Source organism: Electrophorus electricus, chromosome 14 (genome assembly GCF_013358815.1).
Source record: "Electrophorus electricus isolate fEleEle1 chromosome 14, fEleEle1.pri, whole genome shotgun sequence".
NCBI lineage: Eukaryota > Metazoa > Chordata > Actinopteri > Gymnotiformes > Gymnotidae > Electrophorus > Electrophorus electricus.
The window spans coordinates 4,952,200-4,980,037 of record NC_049548.1 but is presented as its reverse complement, the minus strand read 5'-3'; the positions used below and the strand labels follow the sequence as shown (position 1 = coordinate 4,980,037).

The window sequence follows — 27,838 nt, the reverse complement described above, 5'->3', positions numbered from 1 at the left end:
AACATTCATATGCAATGAGTTTGATATATCTACCCCCACATCAAATGTTAGGCTGAATTCTAGTCAAGATTGTTAGGACAATAGCAAAGTTAATTACAACCTCTTAAATAATGCATAGAAGATTTATTAATCATTTTGTGAAATTCAGTATTGTGACCTACTTTTGACAATTTCCTATATACCAGAGAACATAACACAATAGCAGTCTTGAAAAAGATCAGTCACTAGTAAAAAATAAAAAGGAAGAAAGAAACCCCCTACATTTACATTTAATCTACATTTATGTCGGTTTTACACTCTTACCCAAGAGATTTACAAAAATGATTGAGTTGTCTCAGAAAAGCATCCTTAACAAATAACCTTAACAAATAACCTTTGTTGGAATTTGTTGGGTAGATAAATGTCATGTTTTGAATGCAAACACACAAAGACACAGTAAATAAACAAACACATAAATAGGTCTAAATAAGGAGAAAATCACATAATCTAAATCTTTTACCATACTCTTTATGAAGACTTCTGGCAAAGAAGCTAAAAATAATTCATTATTATAGTTTTTGTTTAATAGAATACATTAGCTTGCATATTCAGAATATTTGTTGTAAATGTGTTAATTATCTATATAATGGTATTTGTGTATTTACTGTTTTCCATGTTTTTTTGTAGAGTCACTAAATCAGCTAGATGGTGGAACTCGGCTGATCACACATGAACATCTGCAAGCTTTGAGGGATTAATGTTGTGTCCTAAAGTGAAATAACGCTGCATGAGTTGGTGAATGGCCATATAAAATGGCGCTCTGGTCAAGAGACAGACATGGCGGCTCTAAACTCTGCCGTTCAGCGTTTTTGTCGGCTGCCTTATACTGTCGTTATAAGCGCCACAAGCCTGCTATTTATTTATTTATTTATTTATTTATTTATTTATTTATTCATTCAATAAACTGCACAGAGTCCATTTAAAGGCCCTCCCCGCCCCGGGAATCCTTCACTACTCAACCGGAGTGCGTTTTTAGCTGCTTTACTTGGGTGCGGGTGGAAAGATAAAGAGTTTGTGGAAGAGGAGCTAATGAGGCTCTCAGGTGCGGCGCCATATTCATCCGCCCAGAGTTCCTGCTTCACTATTCACACGCACAGAGGGGACGGAGCGTTACCCGGATGGAGCTGTCATGGCCGCCGTCACTGCCTTGCCAGTCTAAACAGAAAAGAAAGGTAAATTTATCTCAACTGAGCACATTTGAAACGCTTGTGCGAAACTATGGGTTTTGCGATGTCTTGCGGTAGCGTACGACACTTGTTTAAAGGTATCCACGCTCTCGGCGGTTTGCGTGCTATTCTAGTCGTTTGGTGGGTCTTGCGTGGGTGGGGGCGACTCGCTGTATGTTTTGTTGATTTTAGCTAAATAACTGGGTTGTGGAAAAATCACTCCGTGCAACATGTCCGCAGGCCGTGCCAGGCGTTGTAGTCGCCGTGCATACGTGGACGAGAAGCTAGCCAAGCTGTTTGGACTATAGTCACGGCACTTCCTCTGTCCGCGATGTTTGTTCCTATGTCCGCGCTGCTCAAAGTTGATGATTGTCAAGTCAGATGGAGTCGGATAGCCAGTACTGTAGTGAAAGCAGATGCCTTAGGTGTTGCTTATTAGAAACCATGTCCATTAATCGTTTCCATAAATACAAGCTGCCTATGCTTCTCTTAGTAGAAAGGAGTCAGCAGCAAGCGCATCATGCCCACTATGGACGAAGAGTCGCCAAAACTTGATTTCCAGGGACATGCATGAGCTAACATTCGGTTAGGCATCGCGGGTTAGTTCAAATTTGCCTACATAGACTCATGTAGACCATGCACTTCCGAGGTTTGCTCTCAAATAATAGCAGATCCAAAGGTTATCGGCAGCAGGCGTTAGGAAAGTTTTCACATGAATAGTTTAGTCAGGTGGAATACCTTCTCAGATATATTATGCTCTTTGCTACTGATAATCTGTTTGGATGTCTTTAAAGGTTGATGAATTTGCATCAGCACCAAGTCTGCTTTTACTTGGTGTGTATGAAGGGGTGGGGTAAATTTATCAATATGTTCTGACATCTGTTTTGTGATGCATGTTCATTTATTTAGGTTAGAGATATATACATGCAGGGAAAATTTACTTTTGCATGTTGTCAGTTAAATAGGCTATGCAATAAATCATCTTTACTCCTTCCAAGGCAGTTAATTTTCACTTTGCATATATACCTGCTTAAAGTTGCTAAACATTTCAGTCGCTGTGTTAGAGTGACTGAGTTTTGTCCCCATGTCTGGGTGGTTTTTCTTTTAAATCTTTAGATCAATCATACTGTATGTACAAAGAGAACCAATTCTGTTCCCAAATATATTTTTATGTCTAAAATAGCATTGTTTTAAGATTAGGTATTGTTAGTAGTTTGTGACCTTGTTTCTGTACATTTTGCACAATGTTTAAGGCACTTTCTGTAAAATTTCATCTATAATCTGTAGTCATAATTGAAGACATGAACAATTTGCAGAGAGTTTTGTTTTAAAATGCCTTGTACTGAACCATGCCTATAATTATAATTTATGTATATAATGTTGTGCACTGTTTGTGAAAACACACTATAAAGTAAAAAATCGATATGTATTACTAAGGCCATTTGGAAATGTAAACTATTATTTTAATTAGGACAATAAAAAAATACCCCCACCCTCAAAAAAAAAAATAATGGCATTTATCACAGTATGAGCTCAACTGCAATCATCACAATATATCTGTATTCCTTTATTAGAAACACTTACACCAGCATCTGGCTACAATCTTATAGGTACATCATAGTTACAAAGTTTTATGTTGGTGGTGGACCATTCTTAACACATTGGCACTGATATGGCAGTCTGTGTTACACTGTATGAGTGTATCAGACATAGCAGTGTTTCTGGAGTTTTTAAACATGTTAGTGTCACTGTTTGAACAAAAGTGGTCTGTCACCTAAAAATATCCAACCAGCAGTAGTGCTGTGATTTAGAAATTGACTATTGATGAAGTTAGCCTAAAGGATGTCTCTGCAAAGAAACAAATATGCTATAGTTTCTGACTTTACACAAGGTGTTTCCACTAAATAAATATTTCTAATAAAGTAGGTGGTGTGTACATTCATATGGTAGTGGGGAATAGAAAAACATGAGCCTGTATGATTGTTTTGATTAACATGTTTATAAATCTGAATACAGTTACATTAATCGTGTATTACATTGGAATCCTGATTGTATAGACTTAAGTACACACACACACACACACACACACACATTTTCTCAGACCCAGGGCATGGGAAGCTAAATGTAAAAAAAAAAAAATGTTATTGCTTGGGGTTGGAGTGACTCACCAGGATAATGGAAAAAAAAACAGCATGAGCTATGGTGATGTAATTAGAATCATGTATCATTTGATATTAAAGTGTAATAAATTGAATGCATCTTTTTATTGGAATGCAGTATGCTTATATTGAAGTCAAACACGATTACAGTTTTTGGTTTTTAAATGTTTGGTTTTATTTTTATTTGGATGTTTTTTTTTTTAAATTTGCATGTTAAAAACAACAAAAAAAAAACAAAAAACAACATTCTATAGAACTGTTGGTCAGTTGGCAGTGTGTGGCTTTGTCTAAATTTTTCCCAGTTTTTATTTGTGTTATTACAGATAAGGCTTAATGGTCTTATAGGTTTCCTCTATTTTACAGGAACCTTTATAATAAAATATGGAGGCCAATCTAGATGACCCACCAGAAAGCCATGACCAGAACAAGGATGCTGAGAAAGATGTCTCCATGGTCCATACATGCCCTCTTTCAAAAGAGCTTGCAAATCAGACAACAGAGACAGCATATAATGACCATTGTGACCAAGATGACACACTGTCTGGGGAGTCAGGTACTGATAATTCTCACACAGAAAGCAAGTCATCTGAAAAATCACCATGTAAAATGCAACAGGGTGCTATTTTTTCTGGAAAAATACTGAGTTTTTGCTGTTCTGAATGCAAAGGTGATACCACTTACAGCCCCAATGACTTGCTAAAACATTTTCAAGGAGCTCACAAGGGAACACTTCCAACGTATCCTTGTGATCTTTGCACGTTTGTCACCAATGAGTTCTCGTCTCTCCAGCGACATCGCATTGGACATCGCGACACATTGGTCACGTGTGAGATCTGCAATGATGGAGTCCAATACTCCTTACTGTTCCTCACCAGGCATTTTATTATGTGCCACAGCTGTAATGGACTGTTTCGCTGTAAGAAGTGTGACTTTTCCACAAGAGATGCAGGTACATTTGTTCAGCACATTCATCACCACAATGAGGGCAGCCATAAATGCATAAAGTGTCCACCACTCAGTCCCACACACGGGAAAGTCCATTCTGGGACTTTTCCTTTCACTTGTCAATTTTGTGGCTATGGTGCTGCACGAAGGGAGTATCTAAATAAGCACCTGGCTGTTGCTCATGGAGATGAAATGGAAAGAACAAGCAGATGGAGGGCAATAGAGGACAACACTGGAGCTAATTCTCCTGGACTGAAACTGCTGCTTAAAAAGAGCCCTCCTGCTGGAGGATCCAGGGAATCACAGTGGATGACGAAGCTGAACTCTCTTCCTGGAGTAGGTCTGCTTGACCAAAATGGTAGTTTGTTTAATCCAGAAAAAACACTGGAGGAAACACAGCAGTATCTTGAACGAGCTGTTGGTGTGAAAAAAGAAAGTAACAAGTGGAGTAAAGGTTCACTCAAGAGTGAACCACAGTGTTCTTTGCCAGTTACACCAACACAGGCAAAGATACAAGAGAATGAACTCAGCCCAGGGTCTGGAATTCTACACCCAAGCAACAGCAATGGATTGACAGTTCTCATGGTCAAAAATAAAATCTCAATTCCCCCAAACTGTACCACCAAAGTAATGGGCTTTAAGATGGTAGATGGTAAAAAACATTTAGTTTTAAAAGTCATACCAACAAAACAGGATCACTCTACAAAAAATGAAATGTCAACCGCTGATGTCACAGGGGAGGATGAAAAAACATCTAGCTCTCCCTGCTCCACACTATCCCAGAAATCAAAGTCCCTCCTTAGTCTTGATTCTGGGATAAAGAAAGGTTTCACTGCCTCAATAAAAGTAGAGGGTCAGGATAATGATAATTTCACTAGAGACCAGTCACCTTTGTTAGATGAGCATGAAACAAACATGGACAGAGCTAATATAGACACAAACCAGGTTGGCGACGAAGCTCTTATGAAGTCTAGCACATTGGTTACCCCTCCATCAGCCTCACCACCTTGTGTAGACTTGGAGTCCAATATGACTGGAGAGTATATGTTTTCCAATAACAACAACACTCTATGTAGGATATCATCAAAACCAGATGAGGAGCTTTCTCCCTCTCCTCCAACTGCCACAAAGTCCAAATCAACTCATTCAGCTCCCAGAGACCCAGATGTAACTGAAACGGAGATCTCTCACACAGACGTTCCCATGGCAAAACCAGCTTTTTCAAAATCATTTGCTAAATCCACTACAGCAGTAGATTTGGATGTGGAAGATGCATCACCATCAGAATCAAAAGATGATGAGCCCACATCCCCTGAGGTAGTTTCTAACATAGCATCAGTTTCAATATCAGAATGCCATGCCCTGCCATCTGCATTGGCCTCTAATTGCATTGCAGATGAGGGCACAATCCCCACTGTCTCATCTGAGTTCCTTAGCCAGATGGATCATTCAGAGGATAATGAACGATGTAGTGTTAAGTCCATTGAATTTTGTAGCGCATATGAGAGAATTATAGAGCAGGCTTCACCTAGATCTCCTGTAAAAATCAGTGCACCTTCCATTTTAGTAGATGATGAGAAGCAGTCCCCTAGTGTTGATGTAAGTAAGACTTCATTGTCTAAGAATACTGAAATTATGACCCCTTTGTCTAACTTATCAGATGGAAAGAGTTCTCTGTCCAATTCAATCAAGGGCCCTATACTGCCCAGTGATACCCCTCCAAGCAAGGACCTGGCTTTGGATAATATAGCTGTGAATAATGAGTTCTGTAATATATCACCAAATGGAGAAGCTCTGTCAGATACAAGCTCGCATCATAAAATATGTTCAGGCGAGTCCCCTAATGCCAAAGATTGTAGCACAGAAGTTGAGACACTTTTGCAAAATTCCCCAAGTCAGGAGGTCTTTAGTTTTCACAATTATTCTAAAGAGTCTTTTGGCAGTTCCCCTGATTCACTGGAAGCTGATGAAGGCTCTCCAGAGGACTTGGAGGAAGATGAGTGTGAAGATTTTGGTGAGCTCAAGCTGGCTCCAGACTGGAGCTTAACGCTGCCTGCTTCGCCCCCACTTGTGGCTGCAGAGTCTGAAGAATATGTAGGAAGTGGAGGAGATGGTAGTGGAAGTGGTGATGATCTAGTTTTTGCAAGTGGAAAGAAAGCACTAGAAAGAGTGTCAGATAGTGATATAGAGGTTGATGAGTGCATAGCTACTGTGGATGATGCCCTGTCCATTCCAGTGTTGCAAGAAACTGAGAAAGGAGAAGCATGTTTGTCAGAGTCAGGGGGAAATGGAGAGCAAGGTTTGTCTCCTGTGGCTGAGAAGGGCACTGCAGCTTTGAGTAATGCAGCTGTTTTAGGCAAAATACTTGAAAAGCACTCGGATGCCATCATCAGCCAGCAGCTTGAGAAAGACAGACTGGTATCCACAGCTTCAATGCAGGACACTGTCAGACCTACTAAAACAACACTTAGGATCCTACAGACACCAGAGGGAAAGCAGCAGATGTTCCTTCAGACTACAGAGACTCCATATGCTATGCCAGTCCAAATAAAAAGTGCTCCAGGGTTCAAGCTAATTACAAAGTCCTGTGCTTCAAAAGTTAATGTGTCATATGTGAAGCCAGGAATTGAAAGACCCAGCAAAGGTACAGGGTTATCTCTTACACTAAATGGAGGCAGAATAGGAATGTCGACACAAGGTTCAAGTGGAGAAGGCAAAGGCCATTCATCTTTTCTGCAAGCAGTGAGCAGCAGTGGAGGCAGATACTTTGTCAATGCCTCTTCCCTGAAAGGGCCTCTTCTCTTATCAAGTGCTGTAAAGTCACCCACTGGAGAACAGACAAATGCACAACCAACATGCTATTTAGTTCAAAGACCACTTCCTGTTGCACCAGTAAGTAACGAATCAACTGGTTTGAACTCCAAGACTGTGCTCACCACCCGCCCACTATTGGCTATGCCTGTAAACTCGGCTGATAAGGCAGCTCCATTGCAAACAGGGCGGCAAGCATACTTGGTTAGATATATCTCTCCAGCTAAGTCAGGGATACTGTTAAATGGCTCAGATGAGAAGGGAGCAAGCCAGGGCAGCCAGCCAAATGAAGGAGGCAAAAGCAGGGTTTTCCTCAAGATTGTTAGAAGTCCCAATGGCACCCGGTTCCTCTCCACTGCTCCATATCCTTCAGCCAAAAAACCGATTTACGTAGCCGCAGGTTCTCTGCAGTCACCTTACTTTCTTATGTCTCCAAGTAGATCTTTCACCAGTCTGTCTGCAGGACTGAAAACCTCCAATACTCCTCATGACACCTCTCATAAAATCATCCCAACAAAGCTTAAGAATATTTTGCCTCAATCAAGCACTGACATTAAAAACAGGGGTAGTGATAGCTTAGTGATACAAAAGTCACTGCAGATCCCCATGCACACTCGTCCCAGAAGCCAACGGAAGAGAAGGAGAAGGTCTCTGTTTGAAGAATCTTTTGAGACCTCTCCAAAGACAAGGAGAAACTCAAGTAAGGCAGCTGCTGACAAAGAGGTTGCCTCACTGTGGGAGCCTGTGGCAAAGCATGTTGAGAAGACTCTTAGGCTCTCTCCCTTTAGTCCACTCCAGCAGATCAAGTGCCCCCGTCGAAACCAGCCAGTGGTGGTGCTGAACCATCCAGATGCTGACATTCCTCAAGTGGCAAACATAATGAAGTCGGTGAACAGGTACAAAAATGAAGTTGTCAAAGTTTCATTGTCTCAGAACACGGTCAAGGCCCTCTCTGAGTGGAGCCTTCTTGGTCCAGAGGGTATGTTGTCAAAGCAGAATAGTTCCTCTATCAGCGTGGATTCAAGAGTCCAGCCCTTGGGGTGCAATGTCAGAGAAAGATTCATCTTAAAACTGAAGTTAAAGAAGACAAGCAGGAACAAATATGAGGTAGTGAGGTTATCCTCCACCACAGGTTCAGAGCACATGCCTACGTTTAATTGTTGGTTTTGTGGCCGGGTATTTAACAATCAAGAGGAGTGGATTGGCCATGGACAACGGCATCTCATGGAGGCAACAAGAGACTGGAATAAGCTGTTTTAATGTACCCACATAACCCTTGGATTGGGTTAAAAGCCGTCCTCTAAAAGAGAAATGAGACCGATAAAGGATCATTTCTTTTTCTTTTTATGAATAGTCCAATTAGATACAATTAAGCTGTCTATTATTTTTCCATAGATATTCCTCCAGAAGAGTTTAACGGCTATAGTGTAATAGAGTTTGGTACCTGAAACCAATTTATATGTAAATAGTTTTAACCCATGTATATTTAAGTCTAAATCCTTGTGTATGTACAGAATGGAACTGTGAAAACTGGACACACTGTATGTTTATGGTGCACGCAAAAAGATCACTGGTATAAAAAGAAGGTGCTGTCTGTGATAGACCTATTTCAATGCAGTCATTTAACAAATTTCTCAGGTAATTTCATAATCTTTAAATGAACAGTCCAGTTTATAAAGAGGTCCTTTATATTAGCTCAGCAACTATGTTTGAAGATGTGTCATTTACAGTTTAATTTGTTTAAGTTGGCTGCAAACATCACCCCTTTCTAGAGGTCATATAACTTTTAATTTACCTTTCAGTTGTTCTAATTTTACCTTAATTGTAAACATGTCCCTTTTTAGTGTTGTATCCAGTAAATGTTCAGTGTGCAAGCATACCTGTAGGTATTTGGTATTGTATGAAGAATTGTACAAACTGATATAGAAACTGATATTGGGTTCCTGTGGAAACTATGTCTTTAGAGCAGTGAGTTCACCCATGCACTGTATTTTTAATTTAGGCATTTTTCATGTTGTTTTACTGGTGCATTTGTATTTCCTCTGAACATACCAGAATTGACCCAGTGTCATTTTAGTAGCAATAATAAATTTCACCTTAGTTTGAAACATTTCCATAAAGTTGTACAGACTGGATTCAGCATATTATCTGGTTTTAGCATTTGTACTTTTCTTCCACTGTTTTCCTTTGAGTGAAGGTGGGGAAGCTGCAAAGCAATTATGTGCATTATAGAAGAGGAAACGAAATGGAGCATGTTGAGATGCAAGCTACCAAACCTCAAAAGCCCAACCAAACACTAACTGTTGTTCTCATACTCTCTGATACTTGAGTGCCTAGATCTGCCTCAAAGTTTCTACCAAGCAGTTGTTCTCTGTGTTTAAAATCAGTGAGATTTTATATTGTTTTGAGTATTTTAAAGTACTTCATCCCGGAAATCGAAATGGAGGTATTAGGTAGTCTTTAAATCTGAGGTTGTTTATTGGCAGATGTCAATAATGCAGGGTATTTTCATGGATCACCACGTTTGATTTTTGTGTACTCCACTCCTAGACTCAAACCTGCGGAATAGTTAAATGTAAATGATTAATCTACACCTGGCTTAGTATCACCACTAGTGAGAATCTCCACTCTAAACTGTCAGCCTGTCTATGGGGTTAATGACTTATGCAAATCTTCCTTCCAGCCATTCACAGTACAATGGTCAACTTCTGAACAACAGGTTCAGCTTTACCTCACAGCTGCCAGCATTTATGATATCAAGTGCATTAAAAGCTAGCACTTTGAGAAGTTACACAAAACCATGATTTTGTTAGGATAAGTGTAATATTTCAATCTCATGACCACAATGGTGGATTCTGATTATTTTCTTAAGCTTGTTACACTTGCTTTATTTGTAACTTGGTGTATCAACTTCATTGATTTTTTTTAAAGCATACTGAGTCATAGACCATTCTTATCTGACTTATTGTACTTCACTGCACAAATCATGGAACGTCTGCCCTTCAGTTTTGTGACAGGACAATCACTGTTACAGATCAAAGCAGTGAACAAAGTCAATTTATCACTGCTTTTAAACCATAGTTGGTTAACTTTTGATTTTTTTATTTTTTATTTCTGTGCATAATTTAAAACCTTACTGTCTATTTTAATGCTCTCCTTTTGCTGACCTCAAGTGACCCTACCTAACACTACCAGTGTACTATGCCATCAGCAAGCAAAAAGCATGACCTTCACTTTCACATGCCAATATGACAGTAACCAAATAATTTTTATTCTGAGGCAAAAAATAAAAATTCACTGTTTGATGTTTAATGCTCATGTCACACAGATTGTTGGTTTATTAGGATGTGAGAATTTTATTTTTTTATGCCAAGTGCCTAAAATGTGATGCACCAGGTTGACACTATATTGTACTGTATTTACCTCTTTGCAGTTCCTCTTGAATAAATGTAAATACTTTGAAAGAGGTTGTCTCATCACATATTTGAGTTGACTTATTAATATGACTTCTTTTATTTTTTTAAAGCTAGTTTACCTTCTAACTGTGATCTTTAATTTGTGAAGCCCTGCAATAATGCTTTTTGGGCTTTAGGGGGCAACTGCGTATAAAGAGTTAGAAAAGGTGTACACAAATGTAATATTATTACACCATGAACCTCTACGCTGCATGGTGAAACACTGTGATTCAGTTTGAAGCCCCTATAATGCTTCCACTATTTTGTTTCATGTTTTTCTTGCTCAAATGAGCACGGTATTTAGCTTTAAGTAAAAGGGAACATGAGACCTTGAGAACTGAGAAACTAAGAATGTACACTAACTTTGCACCTAGCAGAGCCCAGAACTACAGTACTGTCCGAAAGAACTTTCTGTGACATGGGTGCCCAGCTTTTCCATGTATGACTAATTAAAATATTTCATATGTTAAGTATTAACACATGATCATTGAAGTATTACTGAAAAATGGTAAAGATATACAGTCTCCATTCTGCAGCAACTTTAAATATTCACATACATAGTACTTTATACTATGTATATGCTATTGAAATTCTGTATCTCTCACAACATGTTGTCTGGGCCATACTACTAGAAAGGACGGTCCAAGCTGAGTGTTATCCTCCATCACTCAGTGTAACTCTTAATTACAAGATGTCAGCAAAGAAAAGACTAACGGACAGCAGAAGAACTGACTGATTTATTAGGTGATTGATTTTATGCAGTCAGTGCCAAACCACTGAGAGCCAACGTGTGCCTACCACAAAGGGAAAGGAAATTGTACAGGCTTTTATGGAACTGAAATAGGTTGAGCTTGCAGTAGAGCTGGCTGTGGACTACTTCTGCCCTATCAGCTGATCAGCCTATGGTGTGCGAGAAGGGGTGAGGGAGCTTATTCAATCAGAAAGGATTATAGTGAACTTTATTTGTATGGCACAAGGTTCACAAAGTGCTTTACAGATTGCTGTAAAAATATAAAATAGGATTTTTAAAAATGAGACTAATGTGGGACTAATAAATTATTAATTGCATGCTGAACAGATAGGTCTTTGGAATGTCCCACTTATGACATTACCGACCTGTTTTATCTGAGAAATGGTGATTGTTGGCATTCACGCTTTTCTTTCTTTGCTCGCCAATAATGTCAAAATCAAACTTTATTTATATAGAGCTTTTTACAACTGTCCAAGTCCAAGCCCCCATGTGCCTATGCAAAGCATTCTCATAAATAGTCCTTTGAATCTTTAAATTAGTAATAGCTCATTTGGATGGGGTTACACCATTTCTGGAGGTGTGGTGGATTTAAAAAAAAAAACTGGAAACTGCCACAATATATTAAACTGAGTTCGTCTTTAACTTTCAGGAGGTTCAGTATCTAAGGTCTACATTTATTGCTTATTACAGGTATTATTTGTTTATGTATTTAAATGGACACTTTACAACACTGGTGGAGGAGTAATAACACTTGTGGTAAAACTGCTGTCTATGACCCATTAAGGCAGAGACTGTCTATTCCCAGCAATTTATGCCTGCAATTCACCCTGTGACACCAATGCCTAAATAAGCTGTTGACCGGTTCAGTGGGAAGCTGTTTGGTCAGAGAGGCTGCTGGCATGGACCAGCAGATGGCAGCCAGGAGCCTTAGCAGCCCCTGACGTGATACAAAGTGAAAGCTCTCATCTCCATGGAGCATTTCAGCGACAGCACCCAGTGCTGGCTCAGTGAAGGCGATCTACTTTTGCTTTACAAAAGGCACGTGAATTAATCATGTGGGTAAGTAGATTTCTGTGTTTTGGTTATCAGAGTGACAAGTGGAAAAAGCCCTCCTGTACCTGCCTTTTTCCCACTGATTTGCGCTAACTCTTTCCATCATAAGCTTATTTAAAAACTACTTTTTTTGCGACCCCGCAAGTGTTGGTGCATTGATTTATTATTTATTACTGATCTGAGAGCCTTCATCCATAGGGTTCCCTGAGCTAAAATAAATAAATAGATGGCGGGGGCTTGGAGTGGAATCCCAGCTCGTAAGAGCTGTTCTTCATCCGTTCTTCATCCTCTTGATTCCTGCTGTGCCAGGCCGGGTCCTCGACAACAGAATGCATAAGAGGGATCAGCTGCCGCATGGTGGGCACTGATTGTATAAACAAGCGCCCGAGAGCCGCGGTCCCCGTACACTGACGGCTGGGACTCTACCAGGCGCCACTAGCACACGGCTGAACACGACGCTCAGTCTCAGCTCGGCGCTACAGCCAAGGCTGCGACGGCCTTGATGCGACTGTCCAAAGGACAGCGCCGATCAAAGGAAAGCGCAGGTGAACAAGCGGTCTGATATGAAAAAAAAGGTGTTGTTTAAAGAAAGCCCATCACGTCAGGGGTTGAATCCCCGCATCCCGGGGAGTAAGTATAGTAGCAAGTATAGTCAGCTCCAGTCCAGTGCTACAGATGTACGAAGAGGAAAAAGGGAACAGAAAGAGATGAACGTGGTGATAAAATACATTTATTTAAAACGGCAAATGTATAAAAGAAACGATGACTGACTGGCTTTGGATTAGGTCACAGCACAAATCACATGTACTGTACAAAGATCAATGCAGTGCTATCAAAAAGAGGTGGGTATACATACAGCACGTCACATGAACCAAATAAGGGCAGACAGATTTCATTTCCTTTCCATAAACAAAAGTCAAGATGAAGATGAAATTCAGCTGTAGCCTTAAAAGGCAGGGCTCGGGCATTTTAAATGTGGGGCATGTGTGCATAAGACAACTCTGAGCCATTCCTGTTTTCTTTTTAGTGACACAGTGTGATATAAGATAAATAAGTCTTAACTGCATGCATTTATGTTTTGTTTTTGTATTTTTTAAATTTATTTTTAATTTTTTTGCGTGGCTTCACATGGAAAAAGAAAATGCAACATGATCCCTGAGCTCACAAAGAGACACAACAGGTCTAAAACAGAAACGAGGGATATTCCAAATCTGCAGCAGGAACCCAAGGCTGACATGTCACCATTGTCATCCATATCAATTATGTGGCACAGTCTCTTTAAAAAGAATGCTAAAACAGATGCTATCCCTCGGGATTAATGTGCTGTTTCTTGGGTGACAGATTGCAATTATACACCAGACATGAGCTCACGAATGTGTATCTATTGGCATATTCCCTCCAACCACGTGGCTGATCTTTTTTTCTTTTCTTTTCTTTTTTTTTTTGTTCACTGCAGGTATCACACTTTAATTTCAGGCAACACATTAGGTCCCGAAGCATCCGGCATTATTCTGACAGCTCAGGAGAGTTGGGAGCTGACACGGGTAAATGCTACAGTAGAAAATGTCAGAAATGTTGGAAACTAAGTCATTGATAATGTAGTGCCTGTGGACAGCTGTTATGTTAAAAGTGGTTAGCAGAGACTACCAAACCTTTTTGGAGAGTAGATGTTCTAAAATAAGGATGTGAAAACATTACCTTTCAGCTTCTGCTTCTTAGTGACTGTTTACAGTTTGTTGAGCATTACTTCCCTCTACATATACACGTTTATTGTATAATCGCTTGAAGGATTCAGTGCAGCATGAAACTCTAGATCTAGATGCATAACTGACAGACTCAATAAGGCCATTGATTTGGGTTGATGTGCACCTTGCCCGAAACAGGAAAACACTAGATGTGCATATCATATGCAGCTCATAATGCATGCTGGTTGGGATAGCTGTGTTCATTATATATCACCATTGTAAAGACAGAAGACATTTGTTGTTTATCTGGCTTTTTTGGCTAACGATGAAAAAAGCAATTTAATGGTGATGTATCATCTTCATAGTCAAATATAGCCAGGGATCAAACTACAGTGCAGATTATTTATGGTAAGTTCTGGCAAATCTAAATCATGATGTGACCTATGACAGCTATGGGGATTTCATTTTTATCAGCTCTGCATTTTCTCAGTGAGGAATCACAGTTTCTTTTCATTTGTGAGAATACAAATTTTTTTTTTTTGTGCTGGTGTGATCGATGTGGGCACAAAAATAAATTCTTCAGAAATCATCAGTGGGGTATATACACAAGATCACGCATGTATGTTAACACATGCACATATGTAAGTATGTATATAAACACATGCACTCACACAAAACTCCACTCACACTGAATTAATTGCACATTATGTAACCATAGCCAAGAACATCTACATGTACAAAAATCATCTGGCTTTCAATATTAATTAAAAAAAAAAAATTCAGATAAGGTTCACACAATTTTTATCTGTGTGCATCTTGGGATAATTTAAAATGGCAGTATAAGAAGAAATGAGCTTAACAGAAAGACTACATTTAGGTAGAGTGCAAGTAAGGGTGTACTAAGCAAATTATAGTGAAATGAGCTTTATAATACTATGAAGTTCTATTTAGTGGGAAAGTGAAGATTTGGAGAGAGCACAGATGAGAGTCACAGCCGAACGACTACACAGTAGTTTAGTTCAGAGGTCAGAGATCAGAGGGCCTTCAGGTACCATCCCTGGGACTACACAGTAGTTTAGCTTGGGGAAGAAGCAGGTTGCTCACTCACAGGGCTACACAGTGGTTTCATTCTTCCATGGCCCAGTTCGAATGTTACCTGTCGCGTCAGGGCTGAGGGCATAGTCCTCATGCACACTGCCGCTGCGGCTGAGGGTCCCTCTACGGCTGAGGTTGCCTTTCCTGCAGAGTGTGGACTGTGAGCTAGGCAGGGCACCCCGCGGAGGGGGAATGTCCAAGTGCAGCAGCGCATCCTCCTCCTTCTTGGACGTTTTGGCGGGGCTCTCCACCTGGCAAGCGCTGGTAAAGGGATCCGTTGTGGTGCAGCAGAAGCTAGAGAAAGGGTCTGCCTTGGTGCACAACATGTGCCTGTGGCAGGTGTGCACATCGCGGCAAGCGGGCTGGCCGTCCAGGTTCACGCTGTGGCAGGAGATGGAGTCGTGCAAGCTGTGCGAGGCCAGGGGGCTGGGACTGGGGCCGTGCAGCTGGTTGTCTGGGTGGAGGCTGTGGCATGACAGTTGGCTGTCCCGGTGCGAGGCCTGGCAGGCGAGGGGGTTCTCCAAGGGCACACTGTGAGGGCTGTCCAGGTGTGAGCTGTGCACACTGCCATCCACGCTGGTCGAGGCCACGTGGTAGGTATAGTCCCTGAGGCAGGGGCGCGGCCGGTTGAAGGAGCGCGACTTAGTTCTGTTCTTCAGGCAGCTCTGCAGAGGCAGTGTGGGGCGGGGCAGCTCATCGGGGAGGGACTGTGGGCAGGAGGGGCAGCCCAGCATGGGGGAAGAGCTGCGCAGGGCGGCACAGCAGGTGTTGGTGTGGTTCTGCGCGGAGGGCAAGCAACCCAGCTTACAGTGGGGCACGGGGGCATGGAGGTGGGAGGATAGCAGGGGTTGGCAGGGTGGCTTTGCCTGACAATGGATCTGAGTCCTGCTGTGGGAGGGGGAGCGGCTCTGGATATCGGCAGGTGGAGCAGCACCGCCTGCTGCCTCTCCGTTCACGTCCAATTTAGGTTTGGCCGGACAGCAGGCCCACCAGCGGTGCCATACGTCGTCCCGTTTGGCACAGTGCTGGATGAGCAGGAAGAGCCCCAGCGTGACGGAGAACGCCCCGTACAGGCAGCTGAAAATCATATCCAAGAAGTGGCCCAGTGACACAGCCAGTGCCCCGAAGGCCCATGTGGCAAGGAAGAGGAAGAGAGTGAAAGTGGTGGCCCGCAGCTGGGCCTTGAACGAGTGCTCGTTGGCCAGCATGGAAGCAGCGAGGGCCGGGCAGCAGACGTGCTCGCTGGGCTCGCGGGACTCACGGCTCGCCGCGCTGCAGGGGCCTGTCTCGGCCACGGCCAGCCGCCGCTGCTCCTCCGTCATGGCCTTCAGCTCATACTTGCGCTCTGGATGCTGCTTCAGCTGCACAAACGTGCACAGCAGATAGACGCACAGGACCAGGACTAAGAAGGCAACGGGGCCATAGAAGCCTCCCAGACTGGGCTCCCATGCCATCCAGCAACTGTGGCAGAGAGAGAGAGAGAGAGAGAGAGAGAGAGAGAGAGTGAACATCTCAGTCAACAGTGTCATTACTGCTCTACTTCAATAAATCACAGGCCACATGGTAATTTGTATTATTAATTTAGAGTTGTCTTTTGGAATCAATGATGCTTGCGTGAACTCATTTGCTGCCTCACTACGAACTCCAAGTAACCCATTATCACTGATGAATGCAAGACAAGCGAACATGGCTGCTGATTTCAAAGAACACTAAAACCGCAGGTTTTGGGTGGCGCATTATCTGCAAGCAGCAGTTCCCACTATTTTAGCATGCCAGTCATGTTAGTTATTTTGACCAAAACACTCAAATGACCAATGGAGACAGAGAGGCAGAAACTGAGGGCATGAGAAAGCCTAAGGTTGCGATCTGTTGGCAGTGCTTACTAAGGGGCATCATCTCTGCTGCCATAGTTCTCCAAGCTAATAGCAGCTGTGACACCCACTATGATGAGGGGGACCCCAACACTGACCAGATAAAATCTGAAAAACAGGACACAAAGCATAGGATCTGAGACCATATGTTAACAATACAGACATTTCCCAGATATGGGTGGACAGGGGCAGGAAGTTGTTGTTTTTTTTCTTATCATCACTAAAATTGATTTGTCACTGAAAACTGGCCTGCTACAATGAGTGACAGCCCACAGAACCCAGCATCACTATGACACCTACTGCTGTTGCCCTGGTAACTGCCTGTCACACCAGCTTTGTCTTCTTTTGTTCCTTTAATATCTTCCAGTACTCTGTTTAAAGTCACCCTTTCTCCATTATTATTCATTCATCAGGGCAACCACTTTTACTGGCTAAATGATCAGCCCTGAGAAATTATACAGTGCAACTGAAACTTAGAAATATTTCACAGTGATTATTTGTAATGTGGTATAGCAACCTTTCTTTTTTATTCAACAGACTACATTATTACTATTAATGGTGAATAGGTCAGCTGTCACTCATGAGGCACCACCGTGAGTTCTACATTTACCTGAATATGGTAGCTTTGGAGTGGGGCCGTGTGGGAGGATCCCTGACCTGAGGCGGGGGTGGAGCCTTGGAGACTTCCTTATAAATATTCCTGGCAGTGAACATCAGCCAAAGCAGGGTGGAAAGAGATGAGTAGTGCAAGACGATGCCAACCTGAAAGCAGAACACGTAATCGGTGAACTGCACCACGGGCCAGTCTGTGAGCGTCAGGCAGCTTAGCTGAGAGGGCAGTGCACTGCAGTGGCTGGGTAGCCTTCCTCAGACTGCCGGGCCGCGCAGGAGAGGTCCTCTAAAGGCGCAGCACTGCAGACCGCTCAGGTGGCCGTGCACACACAAGCTCGGGTATGTCACATGCTTTAATAGGGCCACTGAGGCCTGATTTAAAAACAGTTTTAAACAAAAAGGTCAAAATGAGCTGAGGGACTTGCTGTTGTTAACGAGACAAATGTACATAATTAGCGCACAGCTAACAAACACGACTGATTCGATTAGTTGGATTCACTGCACTGCGTGGCCAACAGCCCATGTTAAAGTACACACACTTGCAATGCAGAAACGGCATCCCTAATGCATGAGCCTAATCTCAGCACAAGCAGCTCAGCCAGTTTGGGGCTCTTTGTTTGATAAACAGCTCCTAAGTCAATACCAGAGTCAAAGAGGCTATATGTTAGCGACTCCAATCTTGAGACACGGCACGGTAAGTGCACTTCAGGGGGGAAGCGTAGAGCCGGATACCCTGGGCGGGGACTCACCACTTGACAGACAACGGGGTACTCGATCTGGTTGATGCCTCCCGCAAACACCCCGAACGTCATGGCTGTGTGGAAGAGGAAGTTCAGGAGCACGTGCCATCCTTTCTTGCTGATTCGGATTACGCTTCACCCGGAGACAGACATGGAAGAGTAAACAAAACGTTTTACTGCCACCTTCCAGCTTTCCAGGAACAATGCCATGACCAAAGCGGGTTCATAGCCCTGGAGGAAAAGAGTCTCTCAGACGGGGCCGCTGGGCTCTGGCATGGCAGACGTGGCCCTGCTCTTTTCAGTGTGGAAGTAGGACCCCTCTCCATGCAGCACATGTTGCTCACTGGGCTCAGCTGTGACAGCCAAGGCAATGAAACTATAAGCATTAGCACTCTGACTCAAGAGGATGCTGCACCGTGACAGTGTGATTGGAAAACAATGTCCCCACTGAGGCTGTCATCAGTAGGGGCCTATGAGGGAAAGGCTGTGCTCATGTCAAGCAGACGTTAAGAAAATGTGCAGCCATTTGAAAAACAAAGACTAGAGTCTAAACAAAAGAAAGAAAAACTTGAAATGACCATGGGGGGGGGGGGGGGGGGGGGGTAGTTAATCTCAATTTTTTTAAAGTATAGTTTAGGGCTGACCTTACAATTAAAGGGTTATGAGATACATCAACGTACAGCAATGCATACCTGTGGTGTATAATGTATGTCAAAATTGATATCAGCAGGCAGAGCAACATAACGGCTGTGCACGCATACACAACCGGGTGCAGGTAGTCCCCTGGATATGGAGGGAAGGATAGGGCCCTCCTTAAATCCTGCAAAACAACACAAAAGTGGTGGAGGAATCTTAAGTCTTTTAAAAATAGAAAACTATATATATTTACAGAAAAGAAGTATGTCGCACTGTGATAGATCTGTAGTGACAGAGAGAAAGCAGGTGGTAGAGTGAGAGATGTTCAGAGAGAGAGCGAGAGAGGGAAGGAGAAACAGAGCAGTAGAGAGAGTGTTTTTTGTCCGCACAAGACAAAGACTTTACCCCCACGCATATCATCCTCTCCCTTGTGTGTCTGTTTTATCGCCCAGCCTGAAGAACCAGCTTCATTGTGTAACTAGGAAACTCAAAGCCCTCTCACATCCTGCATCTCTCTCTACATCTCACCCTCTCTTTTTTCTCTCACTCCATATACACTCTCCAAACAGCACAACAACAGTGTTGTGAAATCTTGACAGTCTCTTCGGAGTGTCTCAGTAATAAACCTCCAGCCCACAGGCCACACCTCTTACCCTTGCACGGTGGATTCTGTGCACATGGTGACTCATCCACATGCAAAGGAGAGGCACCCAGAAAGCAGGGCTACCGGACAGGGATTACCCATGTCAAAATTACTGGAGCAGTTTTTGAGAAGGAACTACATTACTGGGCCTTAATTACACTTTTAACTACCCGAATGTCCAAATAAATCACAGGGACTCAACGGGACGGGAGGCATGTACCTCTGGAGGGTGGGTTGTTTGTGGGGAATCACAGCTCACCTCAGCTGAAAGGTGCAGTGGTCGGTGTATAAGCCTTTTCAAGGACTAGGATGGATTAGGATGTTCTGGCATGAATGATGTGCAGGGATTGTCAAGAGAAGGCAAGCTGAGTGCAAACAGCAAGGTAGCTTACAGCAAACCCACAGACTGGAGTTAACAGCAGAACTAGTCACATGCTTTAAACCTCAGAGGAGGTCAGAGCAACGTGCCGCCTTATTATGTCCACCATCTACCAAAGCTGCAATACCTTATTAACAGGTTCTCACCACTTTATTTAGTTAGAATATTATTTGCTCATAACACATTGGGAAAAAATATATATGGGGTACATGAGCAGACATAAACTAAGAGGACATAAACTAATGAACGATTAGCCCATGACTGAGTTGCTCAGGTATGATCCTCGTAGCTGAACACAGTAATGACTCATGTGTTCATTAATGGGGAAAGTACTGTAGGTATATAATATGCATGAAATACAGTTTTCTTTCCCATCATGATTATAGCAAATGTGTGTGTGTGTGTGTGTGTGTGTGTGTGTGTGTGTGTGTGTGTGTGTGTGAAGAGTGGCAGAGAATTGCTGTGTAGAGTTAAAATATCAAAGCATGGGAAATGAGGTTGTGAAAGAAAGGCCTTTGAAGAACTGCTCATCATAACTGCAACACTAAAAAATACTTCAACTACTTATAGTGGGACATGTCCTAAATATTATTTGAAGTTCTATCTACTGGTCTAGTATTGTAGTTTTTTGCAGTGGTGTGAAAAGAATCATCATGCTCAACTCAGCAATATTTTACTCATTAGATAATTCATTTTGATTATATACTAAAAATAGAATGGCAGGGTAATTTGCTGCAGGAAATATTTATTTGGAGACAATATTTATGTGAAAAAAAAACCCAATCTAAAAAAAGATTTCACGGTTTACATGTTTGAGCCTTGAAACCAAATATGAATGCGGTCTGCCATTATCTGGTATAGATTTTAATTGCAGTTACAAGTTTATAAGCAATCTCAAACACATTTATGTTGACTTTGAGATTTTGTCTTTTTTATAACAATGCTGATTCATAATGCATGTGACCAGTCACTGGGGAAAGTCACTGGGTCAAGTCCATGCAAGTGAGGCAAAATTGAAACTTTGTTTCAGCTGGGAACTTGGTCATGAAGGAAAACAGTCAGGTCTGCTGCTCTTAGTCCAATACCAGTCCAGACCATAAAAAAAGGCCTCAAAACAGGATTTTTACTATGTGACTGCAATATTCTTTATATCACTGTGTGTATAAATTTAAAGTGAATAAGTCATTGGTCTAGGTGATTTCAAAAAACAAAGATATGCTACCTTCCAAAGATTGCTAAGAATTGTTTCTACAAAAAGCAATTTGATTTCTTTCTTCACTGCCACTGTTTCACAGCACATGCAGGTTCATTTCTCCATTTTCAGAGGCATTAGAAATCTATCAAACCTCATTGATTCAGGTCTTGATAAGATTTGCATTTTTAGATCCCACTCTGAAAGATCTACTCACCTGGAGTCAACGTGGACACTGACCGGTGTCGACATACAGTGCGGACATTCCACATTACGGAATGACCCACTATTTGTAACTGGAGTAACTGATTTGTTTAACTATATACGTGCAAATCTTCTGGCGAAGTATCAACATAAACCCGCAGTTGTGCAGAATACAGATTTATATCATTTAATGTAGTGCTGGGTAGAGTAAAGCTTAGGGAAATGAATTAGGCCAGCGTAAAAGCCCTTGCGAAATCAGGTCAAAGTATTGCCTGCTCAGTGCCGAGTGCTCAAAGATGCATTAGCACTGGGGGAGAGACAGCCGTACTGGCTCTGCGGTGGAAATCGGCCTGCCTGGCTGCTCAGATGTGCTTCCTCTGGCTCAGTCTGCACTCCCAGCCAATCAGCACACAAGCAGCAGAAAAGTTCAATGCACAAAGGGTGAAGGCAGAGATGATGCTGTGTGGGGCTCAGGCCACGGACACACATGGAGAAAGAAGGTCAGCACTCAGGAAAGTCAGTTAGCATTCTGGGCAGTAACCCTCTTTCTGTTCCAGGAGTCTACTTCTCCAAGTAAAACTGCAGAGCAGCTAGAGCTACAGATGAGTATGGGACAGGTAAACGAGCCGAAATGCAGCTGATCTGTTTTTAGGTCACTGATAAGGTTGCAGTAGGCACTAAAATCAACTGCATAGGGGAAAAAAAAACAAAAAAAAAACTAAGAAGTTGCTGGATTGACCTCTCCCCATACAGCAAATTCTGAAACTTTTAACCCATAAAATATTTTAATATTAGATTAGAAGCCTCATTTGAATTGTTCTTAAGTAAGATGACATAATGTCTATAGAAGAATATGATGAATAGATGTAAGTCTAAAAGAATAATTTACGATGAAGCTGAAAGCATCATATAAATCGCATAAGGTAAGTAAAATAAGAAGCTCTTCTAGCCAATACAGTCACCCTCTGATGAAGTGTAATATGGCAAGCAATGCATGGTGAATCTGAACCAAATATTGATTTAGAACATATCTAATGCTGTGAACGTAACTTGGCTTTATCATATTTGCAGCAGATCCAAAATGAGAGGATGCCAAACGCAGGGACATGAATCACATCCAGTCTCATCAACCACCTTAGCTTAATCTGGTAATATAGTGGTGAGCTTCCATGTGTAATAACACGCACCAACTCTCACGCGTATTAGGCAGCAAATGTTCTTATCATGCCCTTCCGTGAGCGTCAGTGAGAATGCTGAATTCAGAGATGAATCTTGGTCAATTAGTGTGCTCCAGTGAGCGAAGGTCATTTGCAAACAGAAAATGATGACCTATATTTGTTTCAAGCAATACTGATAAAGATAGAAACACACGTGTAAACATTTTCCCTCTCTCACACACATGCACACATCCATAAAGGGACTGGTTATTACAATCAGGTTCTTGTCTTTTATGCACTTTTAAGGTTCATCCTATATAACAACCAACCTCTGATTTTTACCACAAATGCTTCCTTATCATCATCTTGCACCAAAAATTGCTAATGAAGCTTACCGTTTGGCATACAATTGTTGATTGCAGTGCACAGTCACATTTGCATTTGCCCAAATACATACATGGATAGTGATTCGTAAAATCCTTTAATATATGCATACTGTAAAATATGCATATTCTTTCAGAGCTGAAAGATGCTGATTATGAACCTTCATGGTCAGAATCTGTAATAATTATTCTTGAACCTACAGTGTTTAATACAAAGCACAGAGAAATGCACTGGTGTATATGATTAAAATAAATATCTCCATTATATGCTGAAGGTGCTAAATATTGTATAATGAAAAGCAATTTAGTTACAGAATATGAGTAGTTAAATAATGATTATCGTTATGTAGACTTTGTGGTGGTTTTCTAATATTATTCATGCTGATACTCTAAAACACTCCTTCCACTAGGTACAGTACTGTAATCACAATGCTCCACATCTCTCATAGGAACTGTGTATGCTTACTACAGCTACTTAAATAATACTACTTGAAACTGCTTAAATGGATAGCTACTTAAATTTTAAAGATTTCCCATAACTTACATTGATAGGGTCAGTGGTTAAGGTGCTTGACTTGTAATTGGAAGGTTGCAAGTTCAAGACCCACTACTGTCTCTCTTGGGCCTCCAAGCAAGGCTCTTAACCCTCAATTATTCAAGTTGCATTCATTCATACTTGTAAGTAGCTTTGGATATAAGTCAGTTAAATAATTTTCAGTTTCTTAAAAGTAACCAATGGTAAGAATTTTATTATTGAACAACTACTGTGCTCTCTGTCAATCCAAAATGTTAATAAATGCTCAAACATGAATATTTAAGAAAGTAAACGTGAGGTTTTGGCTTTCTTAGGAGAATATCTATGTGTGCAGAATTATTGGGCAACTATTAGTGTGCAGAATTATTATCCAACTATATGAAAAACAGAAATTTTCCAGTCAAACACTTGTTTTCATCTGTTAAAGTGAGAATAATAAACAAACTACTCAATATTTACAAATAAACATTTCTGACATTAAAAAAATAAATAAAATCAGTGACCAAAATAGCCTCCCTTCTTTTCATAAGTCTTCCATTCATGGAGTCTGTCACTTTCTTAATCTGTTAAGGATCAACTTTTTGTGCAGCAGCAAACACAGCCTGCCCACTGTTCAGAGCTGTACGGTTTCCTTAACTGTAAATCTCCTGTTTAAGGGTCCACAAGTTCTCAGTAGGGTTTAGGTCAGGTGAGGAAGGGGGCCATGTCATTATTCTTTCATCTTTAAGGCCTTTAAAGTACTTCAATGCATAAGATGGAGCATCGTCCTGCATGAAAATCACGGTCTTCTTGAACGATGCAGACTTTTTCCTGTACCTCTGCTTGAAGAAAGTGTCTTCTAAAAACTAGCAGTAGGTTTGGGAGTTGATTTTGAGTCCATCTTCAACCCCAAAAGGTCCAACTAGCTCATCTTTAATAATACCAGTCCATAGCAGTACCCCACCTCCACCTTGCTGGCATCTCAGTCGAAGTGGAGCTCTGTGCCTGTTACTGATTCAGCCACAGGCCCATCCATCTGGTCCGTCGAGAGTCACTCTGGTCTCATCAGTCCATAAAGCTATTGAAAAACTCTGTCTTCAGATATTTCTTGGCCCATTCTTGACATTTTATCTTATGTGTCTTGTTCAGTGATGGCTGGGTTTCAGCCTCCCTTACCTTGGCCATGTCTTTGAGTACTGAACACCTTGCGCACTCCAGGTAGGTGGCAGCTCTGGAATATGACAGCAGTGGAGGATAATTGGTTCCCTGGTCACGTTTGATTCTTCTCAAATCTTTGGTAGTTAATTAGCATCTTCTTTTTTTTCTTGTGACCCTCTTGACTATTTGCAACAAAACGTTTGATGGTTCTGTGATCACACCCCAATGTCTTAGCAATTTTAAGAGTGCTGCATCCTTCTGAAAGACTTTTTAAAATCTTTGACTTTTCAGAGTTAGTTAAATCTCTTTTTTTGGCCCATTTTGCCTGAGGAAAAGAAGCTGCCTAATAATTATGCACAGCTTGATATAGGGTGTTGATCTCCTTAGGCCACACCCTCCCTCATTACACAAACACACATCACACGATATACTTAAATCCAATAGGAATTCAAGTTCATACAGCTTGGAGTTGGAAAACATGCATAAAAATGATATGATCAAAATGCTCTCTTGCCTAATAATTGCGCACACAGTGTATTGCGGTCCGCCAAACGGATAGTCAGTTATATTCTCATCTCTGTCCATGGTGCTTAAACATGCACGGCCTTAATGGCCCTCTCCATGGTGCTGACGGGGCTCTGTATCAGTAGCTGTAATCTCGTGTCTTCGTCGTGCCCGACTGAAGAACAGGAGCGAGCGGTTAGGCAGAATGCCGAACCACAGGAAACTGCTCGAGCAGGGGCTACGGCATACTGCAAGTAATGGCAAGTTGCACATGAGGCACGATGATGGCCACATCAAGAGCGATGAGCCCGCGGACCAAGGCACAGGCGTCGGTGACTAAAGCGAAAATACTGAAGGTGTAGCAGGTCCGTGATAACAGTTGATATAAACTTAATTTGCCGGAAAGAAAACAGGCTGAAGCTAACCGCAAAAGTAGTGGACCGTTTAACTTTTCGAAATTCCCAAAGCTTTTTAAAACCCTTTACTCTACACTATCAGAATAATTCATAAGCACCAGACTATAAATAATGATTAATGAGGCCACCGAAGGTCATTACCTTATTTTTCTAATTCCCGCGTAAACTCCCCGTGTCTGACTCACGTTTCACACTAGGAAACAGCTGAAAGGATAATCAAGGCCACGCACACGCACATTATCTGACAGCGACTATTGATATTCAGCGCACGCTTTCTCTTGCTTCCAGAGTCACCGGTGCGGTTGCCCTCCACGTAAAACGCTTCTCTGTTTCATGGATTCCCATCTTCAAGATGGGATGAAAAACACAAAACCCTTCCCGTGGACTGCTTATTATGTCGTGAACTGAATTACTTCAACAATACATCAGTGGAATATTGAATAAGCGTCCCGCGCCGCAACAAATGGATTCCCCTCCGACGCTCGGGAATACAGCGATAGCCCATGGTGGAACGCCATGGTGAGAGATCAACTTGTGTTTCATTTTTTCTATAGCCAAAGATCAATGTCGGTGTCTAGTGTAAAAAATTATTTTACTGAAAATTCACAAATCGATATTTAATTAAGAGTAGTCTCGCGTTCAAAGTTTTAACTGCTAAATACTAGGACGTTCATTTGTTTCCTCTGCACTTTTAATTTTATTGCAATGAAATAGCAAAAGCTACAAAACTTTCTCGATTAAAAGGCTCACCACCTTTCACGTTAGAATCAGGAACAACAAGGCATCGCCGTTCACTCACCATCAGTCCTGCAAAGTTCGGTCCAGTTTTAGTGCAATGTTGTCAGCGACGTACCACAGGCATTTAGGAAGCATCCGTATGACCAATGGCCCTCGTGCACACGTGGAGCAATAGCATTCCAGCAGGCTTTGCAGGAGTCATTCCCTAGTGCAAAGCGCGCGCGAGGGCGCTACGATGGGCTGCGCACTACACCCAGGGCCCGGTGCATCTGTGCATGTATAGAAAGAAAATAGAATCCATTCAAGTGAACGGTTCGAGGAAGGTTTCTAAGCCAATCAACAATCAGTGAAGATAGTCATTTTAGTTACAGTCTAAAAGAGCGGATTCACGCGATGGCCGTAACATAGTCTAAAAACTGGTAACCCTGTAGGAGCAATTTTAAAGGAAGAGTAGGTATAGGGGGAAAGACAGAAGTGACGTTCTCATGACGCAAAGAGGCGTAAAATCGGTGGATTAAACGTATGGTGCCGAAAATTAAAATACTATAAAATCATTTACAGCGCCTTCATTTTTAGTTGTTGTAGCGGTGAGTCTGTCGAAACGAAGGCAACACCCCAAAGCTTACACTACATAGGCTACACAACAACCGCTTGCGCTGCCAACTGAAAAGTGTTTTTATTTAGCTTTCTAAAATGCCAGTGCTTCCTCATATGATGGACATCCGTGTGCCAGCAAGGACCGCAAAACGTTCATTCTACGTAATCTTACCTAATTTGTCGAAAGCAACTGGTGTGGAAAGGTTTCTTTACGCTCCATCATCGATGATATTTGATGAGAATAGACACAAGTAAAATAACTCCGTCCCTCTGGAAGACGAAAAAGAAGGCTCATGACATTTATCATTAGGGACGCGCTCCAGGTCGTTTGGTAGACAAACCACAAAACATCCAGGGCCAAATTCCTGGGAGATATGCTGTCTCCTTCAGAAGGCGATTGATAAGTTTCCACTTCAGCGTGGGCTCTACCAAACGGCGAGAGAGTGTGTGCGAACTGAGAGCAGTTCGACGTGTCTGAAGGGCTGTGGAGCGCACTGGGTAAAGGCTCCCTACTGCAGAGGTGGAAATGGTTCTTACCGTCTGTGCTCCAGGGCATATCATCGCTGCAGCGCTGATTTAAAGAGACAGCCGAATCAGGAGTTTTCTCTCCACACTACTATTGTTTAAAGGCTGTGGTTAAAATAGGTCTTATTTCACAGCCTCCCCCAGATTCACTCTTCGATGTGTGTGTGTGTGTGTGTGTGTGTGTGTGTGTGTGTGTGTGTGTGTGTGTGTGTGAGAGAGAGAGAGAGAGAGAGAGAGAGTGAGTGAGTGTATGTGAGCGAATCAGAACAAATTGCTTACAAATTTCAATAGAAATGTAGGGTACGAATCACAAAAATTCTGTAAACATACCAACCACAGGAGACAAAGTAGTTTACATTCTCACAGCATGCTCACACAGAGGGTGATATCACTTAATTATCCAACAAGGA

The 27,838-nt window shown here is 41.9% G+C and overlaps 2 protein-coding genes across 2 annotated transcripts; one reads left to right on the top strand and one right to left on the bottom strand.

Moving 5' to 3' along the window:
* Positions 1-1,139: 1,139 nt before the first annotated feature.
* On the top strand, positions 1,140-10,584 carry si:ch211-214e3.5 (zinc finger protein 518A). The gene is made up of 2 exons (XM_027020649.2): positions 1,140-1,211; positions 3,728-10,584. Exon 2 carries the CDS (start codon positions 3,746-3,748, stop codon positions 8,378-8,380), a length of 4,635 nt encoding a protein of 1,544 aa, XP_026876450.2. The 5' UTR covers positions 1,140-1,211; positions 3,728-3,745; the 3' UTR covers positions 8,381-10,584.
* A 2,509-nt stretch (positions 10,585-13,093) lies between these two features.
* On the bottom strand, positions 13,094-27,379 carry adgra1a (adhesion G protein-coupled receptor A1a). The gene is made up of 7 exons (XM_035533247.1): positions 27,076-27,379; positions 26,368-26,575; positions 19,075-19,202; positions 18,392-18,515; positions 17,641-17,792; positions 17,043-17,138; positions 13,094-16,620 (listed from the first exon to the last, which is right to left on the bottom strand). Exons 2-7 carry the CDS (start codon positions 26,368-26,370, stop codon positions 15,177-15,179), a joined length of 1,947 nt encoding a protein of 648 aa, XP_035389140.1. The 5' UTR covers positions 26,371-26,575; positions 27,076-27,379; the 3' UTR covers positions 13,094-15,176.
* Positions 27,380-27,838: the final 459 nt, after the last annotated feature.

What these genes read in the sequence shown, in the direction of transcription:
- si:ch211-214e3.5 (XM_027020649.2), top strand. Translation starts at nt 3,746, where the DNA reads ATGGAGGCCAATCTAGATGACCCACCAGAAAGCCATGACCAGAACAAG.
- adgra1a (XM_035533247.1), bottom strand. An exon ending in TCCAAAGCTACCATATTCAG is followed by an intron (nt 17,139 to 17,640) that starts GTAAATGTAGAA and finishes CCTGTTTTTCAG; the next exon opens with ATTTTATCTGGTCAGTGTTG. An exon ending in AGCAGAGATGATGCCCCTTA is followed by an intron (nt 16,621 to 17,042) that starts GTAAGCACTGCC and finishes TCTCTGCCACAG; the next exon opens with TTGCTGGATGGCATGGGAGC.